General features: G+C 72.0%; 2 protein-coding genes across 2 annotated transcripts; one reads left to right on the top strand and one right to left on the bottom strand.

Moving 5' to 3' along the window:
- Window positions 1-5,239: 5,239 nt before the first annotated feature.
- On the top strand, window positions 5,240-7,876 carry ABC20 (hypothetical protein; the record flags this gene model as incomplete). The annotated part of the gene is made up of 2 exons (XM_009040911.1): window positions 5,240-5,617; window positions 7,535-7,876. Coding segments are annotated over 2 exons (720 nt in total), but the record flags the coding sequence as incomplete, so codon positions are not given.
- Window positions 7,877-8,910: 1,034 nt separating this feature from the next.
- On the bottom strand, window positions 8,911-11,077 carry AURANDRAFT_29808 (hypothetical protein; the record flags this gene model as incomplete). The annotated part of the gene is made up of 4 exons (XM_009040857.1): window positions 8,911-9,795; window positions 10,054-10,461; window positions 10,637-10,945; window positions 10,991-11,077. 4 exons carry the CDS (start codon window positions 11,075-11,077, stop codon window positions 8,911-8,913), a joined length of 1,689 nt encoding a protein of 562 aa, XP_009039105.1.
- Window positions 11,078-13,557: the final 2,480 nt, after the last annotated feature.

The raw sequence follows: 13,557 nt of genomic DNA, 5'->3' as shown, positions 1-13,557 counted from the left end.
CCCGCCGAAGAAGGCCGCGAGCGCGCGCCCCAGCGCCGCGGGCGCCACCGCGCCGCCGCGGCCCGCGGCGTCGACGGCGGCCGCCGCGAGGCGCCGCGCGCCGCGGCCGCCGAGCTTCGACCGGAGCGCCGCGGCCCGCGACCGCAGGCGCGCGGCCAGATCGGCCTCGCCCAGCGCGTCGTCGCCGGCGGCCGACGCGCCGAGGCGCCGCCGCAGCTCGCCCGCGCCGCAGGGGGGGTCGTAGACGAGCTTCCGGAGTTCTTCCAAGGCGGCGACGGCGGTCGCGGACTCGAGGCCGCCGGCGCCCGCGGGGTCCGCGGCGCCGTAGGCCCAGGCGCCGCCGGCGCCCGCGGGGTCCGCGGCGCCGCGGGCCCGGGCGCCGCCGGCGGCGGCGGCGGCGACGTCGTCGTCGTCCCGCGGCGGCCGCGCGGCCCGCGGCGGCGCCGCCGCCCACGCCGTCCGCGTCGGCGGGACGGGGAAGTCGTCCTCGGCCGCGCGCCGCCGGGGCCGCGCGTCGCCCTTGAGCTTCCAGCAGGCGCGGACGTCGGCCTCGAAGGCGTCGTCGTCGTCGTAGGCGCCCGAGAGGCGCGCGAGGCACGCGCGCCACGCGGCGCGGGGCACGTCGGCGCCGCCCGATCGCTCCGCGACCTCGAGGTGGCCGAGGAGCTTCGCGACGACCGCGTCCTCCGGCGCGAGGCCGCCGCGCACGTGCGCGTGCCAGTCGCCGTCGACGCGCTTTTTGAGGAGGGCGAGGGGCACGGCGTCGCCGGAGACCGCGGACCCGTCGCGGCGCGCGCCCCGGACCGCGGCGTCCGCGCGGCGCGCGTGGAGCGCCGCGAGCTCGGCCCACGCGGCGTCGATGACCGCGCGGCGCTCCTCGCTCAGCGCGCCGGGCGCCGCGAACGCCCTCTCCGCGGCGCGGCAGGTGCGCGCGTCGCCGAGGGCCGCGGCGGCCTCCGCGGCCGTCGCGTCGACGCCGCCGTCGCGGAGCGCGCGTTCGACGACCCCGGCGTCGACGCCGCCGGCGGCGGCCGCGGCGGCCCGGAGGCACCGCGCGAGCACGCAGAGGCCGTCGGGCCCGTGCGCGGCCACGGCGCGGCGCCGCAGGGCCGCGGCCGCGGCGCCGGCGCCGACGGCCGCGGCCTTGGGCCTCAGGGCCCGCCGGTGCGTCTCGTAGGCCGGCGGCGCGCCGGTCGCCCGCCGGTCGCTGAGCGCGCGGTCGTCGCCGCGGAAGCCCCGGCGGGCGCCGCCGTAGGCCGGCGCGCCCGCGCGGACGTTCGCGTCCCACGCGCGCGCGGTCCGCGCCCGGAACGACGCGTCGACGGCGAGGCCCACGCCCTCGTCGGCCTCGCGGCTCGCCGCGCGCGAGTAGAGGCACCCGACGGGCCGCAGCGCGAGGCGCGCGACCTGGCGCCGGTCGCCGCAGCGCACGAGCTCCGCGAGCACGCGCCGCGCGGTCTCGGCGACGGCGCCGCGCGTCGCGGACGCGCGCTCGACGCCCGCGGCGCCCGCGGCCGCCGCGACGGCCGCGAGGCCCAGGGCCGCGCCGGGCCGCGCGCCCTCGCCCGGCGCCTCCTCTGACGCGCGCCGCTCGCGCTGGAGCACGACGCCCCGCGACGTCAGCACGACCGTGCCCACGCCCTCGAGGCGCACGCCCCGCCGCTTCATCAGCTGGCGCCCGACCTCGACGCCGACGAGGGCCCAGATCGTCGCCATGTCCCGCACCGACGGCCGGTCGCCGGGGTCGTACTTCGCGTGGGCGCGCATGAGCAGCTCCGACGTCGACGTCTCCGCCGCCATTCGTTCGAACGAGCGTGCGAAAATTTGTCCCTCGAGGCAGCGTCCGACGCCTCGTTCGTTCGAGCAGCGTCCGTCGCCTCGAGGCAGCGTCTCGAGCTTGCGAAAACTGTCCCAACCGCCTTGTTGCAGTTCACGTTGAAGTCAACTCGTCGAGTCGGAGATCAATGTGCCAGCATCACGTCTCGACCGCATCGCTGCGCTCTCGACGGCAGCGGCGCCATGTCCCGGAAGCGCAAGGACGCGTCGATCCGCGCCGTCGCCGGCCCCGAGGAGCCGCTCTGGGTGCGCTACGCGCCGCGCACGGCCAAGGAGCTCAAGGTCTACGGTCCGACGGTGGCGAAGGTGCGCGACTGGCTGCGCAAGGCGACGTCCCGCGCGCGGCTCGAGCCCGGCGAGCCGGCGAAGCGCCTGCTGGTGCTGAGCGGGCCGCCGGGCGTGGGCAAGTCCGCGACGGTCGACGCGCTCTGCGCCGAGGAGCTCGTCGTCGCGCGGCGCTGGCGCGACGTCCACGGCGCCGGCGGCGACCGCTTCGGGCCGGGCCTCTTCGACGACCGGCCGACGGACTTCGCGCCGCCGCGCTTCGAGTCGCAGATGGCGTCGTGGGCCGCGTTCCTCCGCGGCGGCCGCTACGCGGCGCTCGACGGGTCGGGCGCGAAGACGCACGAGGCCCACGGCCGGCCGAGCGTCGCCGTGCTCGACGACCTGCCGGAGCGCGGCTGGGGCGACCAGAAGGCGGAGTTCGAGGCGGCGCTCGCGGGCGTCGTGCGCGGCGGCGGCCCAGCTATCCTGCTCGTGTCGGAGAACGTGTCCGAGAAGAACGAGGCGCGGCTCTTCGCGGAGCGGCTCGTCGGCGACGCCGTCGCCGCGGACCCGCGCGCGGCGTTCGTCGAGTTCAACGCCGTCACGGAGCTGAAGATCGCCGAGCGGCTGCGGAAGATCGCCGCCGCGGAGCGGCGGAGCGTCGACGACGCGGCCCTCGTCGCGCTCGCGGCCGCGGCCGGCGGCGACCTCCGCAAGGCCATCGCGACGCTCGAGCTCTACCTCCGGGGCGCGACGGCGGACGTCGCGGCGACGCACGGCGGCGAGGGCGCCGTCTCCGCGCTCCACGCCGTGGCGCGCGTCTGCAAGGCGAACCGCGGCGCCGACGGCCGCCTCGAGCGGCCGCCGGACGCGACGGTCCTCAACGCCAAGATGGACGTCGACGCGACGGCGGCCTTCGTCCAGTACAACTGCGTCGACTTCTACGGCGACGAGGCCGACCTCGCCGACGGCCTCGCGACGCTCAGCGACGCGGACCTGTACACGGCGCGCGTCTACTCGACGAACCACGCCAGGGACTACAGCGATCCGACGAGCAGGGGCGACGCGGTCTTCCCGGAGCACTACGCCGCCGCGCTCGTCGGCCGGTCCGTCGCCGCGTCGAACCGGCACCCGGCGCCGAGCGCCTGGCGGCCCGTGCGCAAGCCCAAGCTCTACGACGTCCTCCAGGCGAAGCGCGCGCGGCTGCGCGCGGACCCGAACTTCCTCCACGCGCCGCCGCGCCTCGCCGCGGCCTGCGGCGCGCCGGCGCTCCGGCAGCCGGCGGCGGCGGGCGACGACGACGACGCTCCGGGCGTCCGCGCCTGCTTCTCCGACGACGACATCGACGACTTCGACGACGACGACTAGGGGGTAAATGGTGGACTCGTCGATGCGCACCCGAGGATCGAGGGCTCCGGGAGACCCGGTCGGAGGCCCGGCTTTCGCGACGCTTACTTGAGAGGCCAACATTGCAGTTAAGAGTGACCGACGGTTGCGGCACGATGGACGACCCCTTGGGCAGCATCATGGACGACGACGACGACGACGTCGAGCTCGAGTACACGCTGTCGGAGGAGGACTTCGACCTGCCGTCGGGGGAGGAGGACTTTGGCGCGGAGCCGGAGTCCAACGCCGTGCTCTATCCCCAGGCATCGGTGGCGTCGGCGGCGGCGTCCGAGGCGTCGCAGGCCACGGTGGTCCCGGCCTACGCGCCGCCGCGGCCCTGCCTCGACGTGGACGCGCGCGTCGGCGCGGCGAAGCGCGCCTTCTGCGGCGCCTTCGCGCGGCGCGCCGTCGCCGCCGCGGCGCGCGCCGCGTCGCCGCCGGCCGCGGCGGCCGCGGCGCCGCGGCCGCGGCGGCCGTCGGCGCCGGGCCCGCCGCCGTCGGCGGCCCGCCACCCGGCGTACCTGACGTCGGCGCTGCGCCGCGACGCCGCCCCGGCCGACGAGCGGGGCGCGGCGCCGCCGCCGGCGAGGCGCCGCGCGGTCGTCGACCGCTGCCTCGTGCCGGAGACGCTCGTCGTCGAGCGCCGGGCGACGCACCGCATCCCCGCGCACCGCGTCGACCTCCCCGCCGCGGCGCCCCTCGCGAGCATCAACCACGGCCAGCGGCCCGCGAGCGCGCGGCGGCGGCCGCGCGCGGCGGCCGCCGCGGGCCCCGCGCCGCCGACGGCCGTCGAGGTGTCCTGGGCCCCCGACGGCGCCGGCGGCCTCGTCGGCGCCGCCGTCGCCCTCGACGCCGAGGCGCTCCAGCGCCGCGTCCGGGGCCCGCGGCCGCCGGCCGGCGAGCGCCGCGTCGTGCAACGGTGGGTGCCGCCGCGGGGCGGCCTCGACCACCACCTCGCCGCGTCCTGGCGCGAGACGGGCGAGGCCTTCGCCTGCGCGCGCCGGGCGGCGCCCGAGGTCCGCGTGCGCCGCGCGGTGCCCGAGCGGCCCGAGCCGGTGGACACGCCGTGGCTCGTCGACGCGCTCCGCCGGGCGACGGCCGCGGCCGTCGACGCGCTCGAGCGGGCCGCGGGCGCGCGGCCCGCGGGCCTCGACCTCGTCTTCAAGCTCGGCGCGTCCAACGAGCTCCACCTCCTCTGGTGCGAGGCCTGCGACTTCGCGGCGCCGGAGCCGCCGCGGGAGCGGGCACCCGAGCCGGCGCCGGCGCCGGTCCTGCCCCGCGTCGACGCGGCGGCGCCCCGGCCCGTCGCGGCGGCGGCGGCCTTCGTCGCCCGGGCCCGCGCGCCCGCGCCCGCGGCGCCGCGGCCGCCGCCGTCCGCGGCGCAGGGCCCGCGGCGGCGGCCCTTCAAGAAGCGCGGCGAGCGCCTCGTCAAGCGCAAGGCCGCGCCGTCGGCCGGTAATGTGCTTTTACTGTGGCGAGGGCGTGGAGTGCGTTTTCCCGTACCATTTTAACCCCGGCCATATGTATCTTCAGAAATCTCATAGCACGAAACGTGACGTCAAGCCCGTGACGTCAAGCTTGAGAGTTCAGGACCGAAAGAAATCGGGCAGCCCAGCCACTCTCGTCGTCGACCCAGGTCATCGGCAGCGGCGCTCGCGATCGTCCGTCGACGATGGGCAAGTATGCGCTGGTCGACGAGGAGTCGCCGGAGGAGGAGGGCCTCATTCCGGAGACGCGCCTCGAAGTGTCCGGCATGCAGTACGCCGTCGGCGAGAAGGTGCTCCTCGAGGAGGTGTCCGTCGTCTTCCAGCCGCGGCATCTGACGGCCCTCATGGGGCCCTCGGGCGCGGGCAAGACGACCCTCATGAACGTCATCAGCGGCCGCGCGGGCGGGAAGATCCTCAAGGGCGGCGTCCTCGTGAACGGCGCGCCGACGACGCCGAAGAAGCTCCGCCTGCTCATGAGCTACATGCCCCAGGAGGACGTGCTCTATCCGTCGCTGACCGTCAAGCAGACCCTCTACTACAGCAGCTTCCTCCGGTGCCCCGAGAAGTGGAGCCGCGAGGCGAAGACGGAGCGCGTCGACGTCATCCTCTCGAAGCTCAACCTCAAGCACGTCGAGAACGGCATCGTCGGGGACCACACGACCAAGGGCTCCATCAGCGGCGGCCAGAAGCGGCGCCTGAGCGCGGCCATCGAGTTCCTGTCGTTCCGGCCCGTCATGCTCATGGACGAGCCGACGTCGGGCCTCGACTCGCCGAGCGCGATGACGCTCGTCAAGCTCCTCCACGACGCGGCGACGGACCAGGGCCGCACGGTGATCTGCACGATCCACCAGCCGTCGTGGTCCATCGTCTGCCTCTTCGACCCCCTCGTGCTCCTCGGCGCGGGCGGCAAGCAGATCTACGACGGCCCCGTGCCCGGCCTGCCCGCGTTCTTCGCGGACGGCGGCGCGCCGTGCCCCGAGTCGGAGAACCCGGCGGACCACGCCCTGTACGTCCTCGCCCGGGGCGACACGGACGGCTGGCACGCGAAATGGAAGGCGGCGTCGAAGCCCGCGCCGGCGGAGACCGTGCCGTTCGAGGACGACGAGCGCGAGGACAGCGAGCAGGACTACCCCATCTCGTTCATGACGCAGTACCGGCTCCTCCTGCTCCGGAGCGTCCACATCTGGGTCTGCGACCCGTCGCAGGGCCCCCTGGTCTGGGGCATGACCGTCTTCTCGACCATCATGTACGCGTCGGCCTACTTCAGCCTCCACGACTCGGTGTCGCGCGAGCTCGCGATCATCACCTTCGTCATGTTCATCTACCAGGCGGCGTCGACGCCCCTCTGCGTCGTCATGCCCCTGGAGCGGGCCGTGGTCCTGCGCGACTACCGCAACGGCGTCTTCTCGACGGCGCCGTACTGGCTCGCGCGCGCGACGCTCGCGTGCATCAACGGCGCCATCATCTCGTTCCTCGCGTGCGCCATCGTCTACCCCTGCCTGTCGTTCACGTTCAAGAACGCGATGATCCCCTTCAAGTTCTTCGTCATGACGACGCTCCTCATGAGCTGCTGCATGCTCCTGGGGCTGATCATCGGCATCTCGTCGCCGAGCGCGCTCGCGGCGATCAAGATCGTGCCGCCGTCGCTCGTCTTCCAGCTCCTGACGTGCCAGGTGCTCGTGCCCCAGAACCAGTTCCCGGCCTACCTGCTCCCCGCCAAGTACATCAACCTGCTCACGTGGTCCGTCAAGTACCTCATGGTCGAGGTCTTCGCGCACACGAGCGACAAGGCGGACACGTACCTCACGTCGAACGACTTCTTCGACATCAGCAAGGGCAACGCGGACTCGTGCATCCCCATGATGATCCTCCTCTTCGCCCTCCTCTTCTGCGCGGGCTTCGTCGTGACGACGGCGCGCCTCAACAAGGCCGACGACGGCGGCGGCGGCGCCGCGGCGGCGCCCAAGCCCGCGACGGCGACGGCGACGCCCGTGCCCGAGGAGAAGCAGGTCGAGAAGGCCGCGGCGGCGTCGCCGCTCACGGAGGCCCTCCTCGAGGAGCCCGGCGGCGGCGACTACGGGTCCACGGAGGAGCCCAAGCTCTGCGCGTCGCGCCTCGACGCGAAGCCCGTGAGCCTGCGCGCGCACGCGATCACGCTCTGGCGCGACGTCCACTCGGCGGACAAGAAGGCGACGCTCCACGACGTCTCCGTGAGCTTCGAGGCGAAGACGACGACGGCCCTCATGGGGCCCTCGGGCGCGGGCAAGACGACGCTCATCGACGTGCTCACGGGCCGCACGCTCGAGAACGACCTCGTCGAGGGCGTCGTCACGGTCAACGGCCGCGAGCTGCCCAAGGCCGACTTCAAGTACTTCACGACCGTGACGCCCCAGGAGGACATCCTCCTCGCGGACCTCACGGTGCGCGACATCCTCTACTTCACGGCGGAGCTGCGCTGCGCGGGCGACATGACGCAGGGCGAGAAGCGCGCGCGCGCCGACGAGGTCATCGCGCAGCTCGGGCTCCAGGCCAAGGCCGACGTCGTCGTCGGGTCCACGGAGAAGCCGGGCATCAGCGGCGGCCAGAAGAAGCGCGTGTCCATCGGCATGGACCTCCTGGCGAACTGCTCCGTCATGTGCCTCGACGAGCCGACGACGGGCCTCGACGCCGCGGCGGCGCTGAGCATCGCGGACGTCGTCATGTCCCTGGCCAAGGTCACGGGGCGGACCATGGTCTGCACGATCCACCAGCCGACCTGGGAGCTCATCTCGCGCTTCGACCAGCTCACGATCCTCGTCCAGGGCCGCCTCGCGTTCTGCGAGCAGCCCGCGCAGCTCGCGCCGTTCTTCGCGGGCGGCGGCCACCCGTGCCCGGGCAACGAGAACCCCATCGACTTCGCCATGTACCGGCTCCAGGAGGACGGCGACACGATGTGGACGGACCTCTGGAAGAGCTGCGCCATGGGCAAGGCCGCGCAGACGCGGACGCTGGCCGGGCTCGCGGACGCGTCGGCGCCGTCGCCCGTCGAGGCGCTCGCGCCGGGGGACGAGCTCCTGGCCAAGTACCTCGGCCGCTACCCGACGCCCTTCCTGACCCAGTACTGGATCCTCCTCAAGCGCTGCACGCTGTCCTACCTCAAGGACGAGGACCAGTCCGTCGAGCACGTCATGCCGTCGCTCATGCAGTCCGTCGTCACGGGCCTCATCTACCTCAACTTCTCGCCGGCGAACCTCTACCTGGCCACGGGCGTCTGCTTCGGCGTCATGGGCGCCTGCATGATCGCCTTCAACGCCTTCCTGCTCAACATTCCCTTCGAGAAGGCGCTCATCGTCCGCGAGTACAAGAACGGGTCCTACGGCGCGTTCGCCTACTGGGCGTCGCGCCTCACGCTGGCCTCCGTGAGCTCGGCCTGCGTCGCCTTCGTGACGCCCTTCATCTGGTGGCCGCTCATGGGGCTGCCGCTCAACGAGCCCAGCCGCCTCTTCTACACCGCGCTCGCGACGTCGATCACGGCCGCGTCCTACGCGAGCCTCGCGAGCCTCGCGGGCCTCGTCATGCCCGACGCCGTCGCCGCGGCCCAGACCGCCGAGCCCATCATCACGCTCCTCACGCTCACGGGCGGCACGATGCTCATACGGCCCCAGATCAAGGTCTACTGGATGTGGCTCTACTACCTCAACCCGCTCCACTACTGCTACGAGATCGTCGTCACCCAGAGCTTCCAGGGCCGCCACGGCTCCCACAAGCCCCAGGAGACCCTCGACTACTTCCACTACTCCAACGGCCACATGGGCGCCAACTTCACGTGGCTCATCACGATCTACATCGTCATCGCCGCCGTCGGCTTCATCGTCGTGCCGCGGACCTTCCGGCATTAGACCCCGCCCCCCCCTCTAACGGTATGAATCAGCTTATCGTAACGGGGAGGGGGGGGTGTCTACATGGCCTTGGCGCCCTTGCCGAGGAGCTCTGCGAGGTGCGCGTGGCGGCGCTTGATGTCGAAGCCGTAGGTGTAGTTCTTGTCGTTGTCCGTGATCTCCTTGGGCATGTTGTCGGCCATGAAGGGGAGGAGGACGAACTTGCCGAAGATGGAGTAGACGAGGTTGTCGAGGACCATCATGAGGCCCGCGAAGGGCATGAACGACGTGAACTTGCTCTCGGGGAGGTAGTTCTGGAACATGCCGCCGTGCTGGCGCTTGATGTAGGCGTAGGCCTCCTTGGGCCGCGCGTGGGGCCCCGTCAGGCGGTAGGCCTGGGGCAGGAAGGGGCCGACGTACATCTTGTAGAGGAAGACGGGGTCGAGGATGTGGCGCCAGGGGTTGATCGAGCAGCCGAGGTCGAGCGCGATGGAGTCGAAGTACTGGGACTGGCTGAGCACAAGGGTCTTGATGTCCGGCGTGAAGGCGAAGGCCGCCTCCTCGAACTTGCGCATGCGCGCGGTCTGCTCGACGACGTCGTCGGGGAGCGTGCAGCGCCCGGCGACGAGCGCCGCGTAGTAGCGCGCGATCATCTCGGAGCAGGCGGGCACGCCGCCGGACGTCGGGCGCACCCAGCCGATGAAGGCGAGGTTCGGCGCGTCGAGGCGGATGGCGTGGCGGTACATGTTGCGCACGTTGCCGTCGGGGAAGACCCGGAGCTTCGGGTCCGTGAAGAACTGGAACTGGTCCTTGTAGCCCGTGCAGAAGACGATGGCGTCGCAGTCGACGGTCTCGCCGCTCCCGAAGGTCACGGAGGTGGCGTTGATCTTCTCGAGGCCCGACGCCTTGAGCTGGAGGCTGCCGTCGACGATCGCGGGCATGAACGACGCGTTCTTCGTGAGGAACTTGAGCGGGTGGCGGAGCACGCCGCCGAAGTAGTTGCCCGCGTTGATGCGGTGCCAGGCCTCGAAGTGCTCCTCGATGGCCTCGTCGGCCTCGGCCTTGACGTCGATCATGGAGTTGTTCTTCCGCGCCTCGCCCTCGTTGCCGATGGAGTTGGGGCCCGCGCTGTAGTCGCCCGTGATGAGGTGCTTGAGCCGCGTGACGACGCCGTCGTAGATCTTGAGCTTGAGGAACATGCCGAAGACCATGCCCGAGCAGACCGCGTTGATGGCGATGCTCGAGAGCTTGCCGCAGCCCCAGAGCTTCTTCTCGAGGCGCGGGTCGTAGCAGACGCCGAACCGCTCGGACACGGCCGTCGTGTACGCGAAGTGGTGCGCGCGGAAGGTGAAGGCGTCCGTCGGGTCCTTGTAGTTCGGCAGGCGCGGGATGATCGCCGGCAGGCTCCGCACGCAGGCGTAGGCGTTCTTCGCGACGGACGCGACCTCGCGCGCGAGGTCCGCGCCGCTCTCGCCGAGGCCGATGACGACGACGTTCTTGCCCTCGAACTGGTCCGGCCGCTTGTACTCGGAGGCGTGCACGAGCTCGCCCTTGAAGCCGTCGATGCCCGGGAAGGTCGGCACCTTGGCCGTCTGGAAGTTGCCCGACGCGACGCAGACGCCGTCGTAGACCTGCGTGGGCGCGTAGGTCATAGGTCCGTAGGTTCCGGTCGAGGCTACGTAGGCGCGTAGGCGCCTACGTAGCCCCTCAAAAGCGGCGCCTACGTAGGCTCCAGAGGCTCGAGCCGAGGCTACGTAGCCTCGTAGGCGCCTACGTAGGCACCTATGCGCCGACACTGTCGTAGACGCCGCTGTGCTTCGTGCCGTCCGTCGACGTAGCCTCGACGAGCCACGTCTTCTTGTCGGCCCGGAGCTCGACCTTGGTCACCGTCGTGTTGAAGACGATGTGCTTGTCGAGCTCGTACTTCTTGCAGTAGTCCTGGAGGTACGTGAGGTACTCCTCGTGCGTCCAGTACTTGGCGTCGTCCGACGGGAAGTCGCTGAAGGCCATGAGCATGGACGAGATCGTCAGGATCACGCTGTCGTAGACGCCGTTCTTGTCCTCGCCCCAGTTGAAGATGCCGCCGACGCGCGCCTCCTTCTCGAAGCAGACGACCTACGGATGTGGAGAAATGCGGCGAAAGCCGGCGAAGAAGCGCACCTCGATGCCCTCGTTGATGAGCTGGACCATGCCGGCGAGGCCGGAGGTTCCGCCGCCGATGACACAGACTCGCTTGCCGCTCGACATCGTTGTGGGTGTGGTTTTGGGCGCGCGGCGGGTGTCCCGAGGTCGGCCGGCCCGGGGTTTCCACGAGGTTCGATGCGACTGACGCGCTCCTGAGGATCCTGAGGCTTTAGTGAAGCTCGCCGAAACGCGAGCTGTGCTGTTAACCGCGGCTCCCGCCGACGACCTTCAAGGTCACGCCCCTGACACGAATATAGTCTAGATGCTTAGTCGAAGAGGCGACCCCCCTGATACAGCTCTCTCACAAGCTTCCCGATGGCAAAATTGACCTCGTCCTCGAGGAGCCCCAGGACGACCCACCAGGAGCTGGACTCGTCGATGGCCACCTCGATGTGGTCAGGGACCAGGCGCGTGGGCGTCCCGTCGTGTTTGCTGAAGACCTTGGGAGGGTGCCACGTCCCCGAGCGCACGGCGGCAAAGATGAACGCGGCGTAGGCCGGGTACGCGGCCGCCAGCTCCTCCGCCAGGTCCACGAGGTGCGGGTGGATGAACTCGGAGACATATTCATGGGTATCCTCGTCATCTTTCCTTCTTTGATTGATCGAGCGCGCGCTCATCGGCACCTTGATTGCGAAGAAGAAATCGCCGGGCCGATTGGTCCTCAGGTTTATCGTGTTTTCGCAGTACCGTTGGAATTGTTCTTTGCCCCTGGGCGTGGCCATAGGCGTGGCCTGAGGGCCGGATCCAAGTCGCCGCGCCGCGCGGCGGTCCGCCGCGCCGCCGTCCGCGGGCGCGGCGTCCTCGCCCGACTCGGTGCCGCTCGCGACCCCGTCGTCCTCCGACGCCGCGCGCGAGCCGTCCTCGCCGTGGAGCTCCGCGGCCGCGGCCATGGCCGCGTCGTCGTCGTCCGACTGCCCGCCGCGCGGCGCATCGCCGACTGTCGGCGACTCCTCGCCGTCGTCCTGCTGCTGCGCGTGCCGAGTCCGGCTGGTGTTTTTGAGGCGCTTGAGTCGGAGCTTGCGCGAAGTGCGGCGTGCCTTCTTCTCGCGGCGCGATAGGACCATCACGCGGCAGGCCGTGCGGAGAGCTCGACTCCGTGCGGAGAGCAGAGCAAGTACGAGGTCGGTATCCGTCACGCGAGCCCTCGCGCGGTCGGCGTGCGCGAATGGAAGGCTCGCCGTCCCCAGATGGGGCGGCGCGCCGCAGCGGGTGGCCACGACGTCCTTGTCCGGGACAGGGCCGGCGCCCGGCCGCGGCCACCGGGATCCCGGCCGCCGCGGCGGCGACTCATCGGATCCGGCGCGAGCCGGAGCGACCCGATCACGGGAAGTTGTGGGGGCGCCGCACTTACCCGCCCCGGCGCGCTCTCCTGCGGTCGCGGGCGTCGCGGGCTTCGTGCGTCCGCGCCGCCTCGAGGGCTTTCCGCTTCAACCGGAGCTTCGAGGCGCGCTGCGCGAGTCGCCGCACCGAAGAAGGACTCGAAGAGCGTAGCTCCTGGGCGGGCGGTGCGGGCGAGGAAGAAGCGGGCGACACGGGGAGGTCGGAGCCGCCGAAGGCGCCCAGATCGTCGCCGCCGCGCGGCACCACGAACGGGAACGACAGGACCGAGTCGAGGCGCGCGGACGCGGGCGCGGACTCGAGCGCGTGCGCGGGCGCGTCGTCCTCCGACGACGTGCGCGAGCCGTCGGCGCCGGACGCGGGGCTCCCCCGCGGGAACGGCGCCGGCGGCGCCGGCGCCGGCGAAGGCGCGCGCTCGTTCGAAGACGTGCTCGACGGCCCCTCCAGGTCGATCGCGCGCGCGCCGTCCGGCGACGGCGAGCGCTTGTCGAACGCGCCGAACGACGGCGACGAGTCGGCGTCGTCGGAGCCGGAGTCGTCGTCGGAGCCGTCGCCGTCGCCGAGGTCGTCGCCGTCGTCGAGGTCGTCGCCGTCGTCGAGGTCGTCGCCGTCGTCGAGGTCGTCGGCCTCGCCGACGGCGTCGTCGCGCTGGAGCTTGGCGACGGCGTCGGCCACCAGCCGCTTGTAGCGGGCGAGCGCGGCGCGGTATGCATCGATGACGGACTCCCGCGCCGTGCTCTCCGACAAGCGTTTGATGTAACGCTCGGCGCCCTCGAGATCTGGCGCTGGCAGACGCGGTTGCTGAAGCCATGGGTCAAAAACATCCGCAAATTCGCGGAGGGCGTCGCGCCTCGCCTCGTCCAATTCCTTTTCTTCGGCTTCCTTGGATGAGAGCGCGTGGTGCACGACCTGCTGACACGTCGGACAGTACCACGTGTCGACCTGGCCCTCGAGGCCGACGCACTCGAGGTGGAAGAGGCCGCGGCCCGTCTTGCAAAATCCGTTGGAGCACATGATCATCTCGCCGTCGTCGAGGCCGCCGCAGATGCAGTAGCCCGAGTCGCGGTCGTCGGCGAGGCCCAGGCGGACCGCCAACGGCGCCGTCTCGATCCACGAGAACGGGTCGGCGACGACGGCCTCCTCCTCGTCCGCGGGTGGCTCGTCGTCCTCGGCGCCGTAGAGGCGCTTCTCGTAGTCCGAGATCC

Source organism: Aureococcus anophagefferens (genome assembly GCF_000186865.1).
Source record: "Aureococcus anophagefferens unplaced genomic scaffold AURANscaffold_17, whole genome shotgun sequence".
NCBI lineage: Eukaryota > Pelagophyceae > Pelagomonadales > Pelagomonadaceae > Aureococcus > Aureococcus anophagefferens.
Note: the sequence above shows the minus strand (reverse complement) of the source record. Positions and strands in the feature narration are given on the sequence as shown.